Source organism: Acanthisitta chloris, unplaced genomic scaffold, assembly GCF_000695815.1.
Source record: "Acanthisitta chloris isolate BGI_N310 unplaced genomic scaffold, ASM69581v1 scaffold17506, whole genome shotgun sequence".
NCBI lineage: Eukaryota > Metazoa > Chordata > Aves > Passeriformes > Acanthisittidae > Acanthisitta > Acanthisitta chloris.
This window is the reverse complement of record NW_008679919.1, coordinates 5,467-7,668: the sequence shown is the minus strand read 5'-3', so window position 1 is coordinate 7,668 and position 2,202 is coordinate 5,467. Positions and strand designations below refer to the sequence as shown.

At 61.8% G+C, this 2,202-nt stretch overlaps 1 protein-coding gene across 1 annotated transcript in view; it reads left to right on the top strand.

The window, feature by feature from the left end:
• The window catches only part of LOC103804889 (collagen alpha-1(VII) chain-like), a gene marked incomplete at its 5' end in the record, with an annotated part of 10,835 nt that overhangs the window by 5,813 nt on the left and 2,820 nt on the right, over window positions 1–2,202 (top strand). Inside the window, 7 exons of the mRNA XM_009077524.1 lie at window positions 46–87; window positions 266–310; window positions 975–1,100; window positions 1,237–1,308; window positions 1,492–1,527; window positions 2,018–2,062; window positions 2,131–2,166. Coding sequence (XP_009075772.1) covers window positions 46–87; window positions 266–310; window positions 975–1,100; window positions 1,237–1,308; window positions 1,492–1,527; window positions 2,018–2,062; window positions 2,131–2,166 — 402 coding nt within the window. The remainder of the gene's footprint in view (window positions 1–45; window positions 88–265; window positions 311–974; window positions 1,101–1,236; window positions 1,309–1,491; window positions 1,528–2,017; window positions 2,063–2,130; window positions 2,167–2,202) is intronic.

The window sequence follows — 2,202 nt, the reverse complement described above, 5'->3', positions numbered from 1 at the left end:
GGGCATCTGCTGTGGGCATGTCTGAGCACCCACGTGTCCCTGCAGGGTGAGCCGGCACTGCTGGAGGGTGTGCTGCTGGGAGAGCCTGTGAGTTGGCCCCATTAACCTTGTTCCCCCCATTAACCTTATCCCCCCATAAACCACATTGCCCCCATTAACCTCATCCCACCCCATTAACCTTAGCCCCCTTCCACCACCCCTGCCTTCTGAGGGGCAAGCCAGCCCTGTGGCTGCTCCCTCCCGTAACACTGCTCTCCCCACACAGGGTTCCAAGGGTGACCGAGGCTTGCCGGGTCCCAAGGGCGAGAAGGTGAGTGCTGCCCCAGGGGGTGGTGGAGAGGGGGCCATGGGGGCCCTGGACTCCCTGGCTGCTTGGCCACAGTGTGGGGATCCAGCTGCAGCAGTCCATCATCCTACTCATCTGCTTTTTCCTTGCTTTCCCACGCCAGGGGGAGCCAGGAAGATTTGGGGAGCCAGGAGATCCTGGGGAAGATGTGAGTAGAAGGCATGTGGGAGTAGGGGCTAGATTCTGGGGGCAGTGGGTGCTGTCAGGGCATGGGATCTGTGCCCTTGTCACCTACTGCCCAGCCCTTCCCTGGGGCTTGGTATCTTCACAGGGAGCCAAGGGGTCCTCTGGAGCCAAAGGGGAGAAGGTATGTGTCCCCTGCACCCAGGAGGCTCCCCAGCCCTGGAGATGCTCTGTGTGGCACCATGCCCCTGGCATCCCTGTGCCCATCAGCCAGGGGATGTGCCACACATTCTGCCACCACACAGGGATCACCAGGTGTCGGAGCACGGGGACCACCAGGACAGGATGGGCCTCCGGGTTTGAAGGTAATCCTTGTGCCCATGTCACCCTGGCTTTCATCACATCCCCAATACCCAGGTGCTGCACTAGCTTGCCTGGCTGAGGGAAAAGCACACTCCTGAGGGGTTGATTTTGTGGGCACCCTTTTTTTTCCTCCCTGCTTCAGGGTGACATCGGCTTGCCAGGATTACCAGGACCCCCAGGCTTAGCAGGCATTGCTGGGACGCCAGGACAGCCAGGCCTGAGAGGGGACAATGGGCAGCCTGGCCCTCCAGGTCCCCCAGGAGAGAGGGTAAAGGCTACAACCAGAATCTGGCCTCACTGGTCCTGGTGACCCTGGACCCTAGGACAGTGTCACCAGGGTCCCTGCAAGCCCCACTGCCTCCTAGCCACAGTCCCTGCCTGCTCACTGGTTGTTTCCCTGCCAGGGTCTGATTGGCTTTCCTGGCAGAGATGGCACCTCTGGACCACCAGGACCTGTGGGGCCCCCAGGGCCAGCCGTGAGTATGGTGCCACAGCATTCCTAGGGGTACAGACTCTGCCCAGGCTCAGGGCAGGGTGACAGCAATCCACCCTGCACCTCTCCAGTAGTGGGAACTGCTGTGAGAGTCCCAGGGATGCTTCACAGGGCACCTGGCATTGCCTTTCTTCTGTGGCTTGCTCACTCTTCTTCTTTCTTTTAGGGCATACAAGGGGTCCCTGGCCTGAAGGGTGACAAGGTAGGACAGGGGCAGCCCCATAGCATGAGGAGTGTGAGGCTGCTTCTCTTGTGGGATGTCCTTGCTGCAGCCACCAGCCCCCTGAGGGTGCTGAGCCCAATCTGGATGGTGGCACATGGAAGTCCACTATGTGCCAGGCACCCAGGGGTGCGGTGTGGGGGGGACTGTGGGGTGTCCCCTGGCATGGGGAACACAAGGCAGGGCTGGGAGGAGCTGTGGGCAGCAAGGACAGGGATGAGCTCTTGCCTTCCCCTGGCAGGGTGCCGTGGGGGCTGGGCTGCCATTGACCCAGGGCCTCGGGTAGGTACTGCCACAGCCCCACCATGTCCCCACCGCCAGGGATGGGAAATCCCACATTGCCAGACCTTAGAAATTCCACTCTGCCAGCCCTTAGGGGACTCTGAGCCGGAGCTGCCCCTGTCCCTGCAAAGGGGTGATGCTGGTGTGCCCCATTCTCAGACCCACTTCTCACATCCCTTTCTTCTCGCAGGGTGAAGATGGGCGCCCGGGGCCAGAAGGGGATCGTGGGCCAGCGGTAAGTACACCCCTTCCCCAGCGGCACCACCGTCCAGGCCCCTCCCTGACCACTCCTCTCTCCCACAGGGCTTGCCTGGGAACCGAGGGGAGCGTGGGGACAAGGTAAGGGACTCTGTGGGCTGGGCGGCGAATGATGCA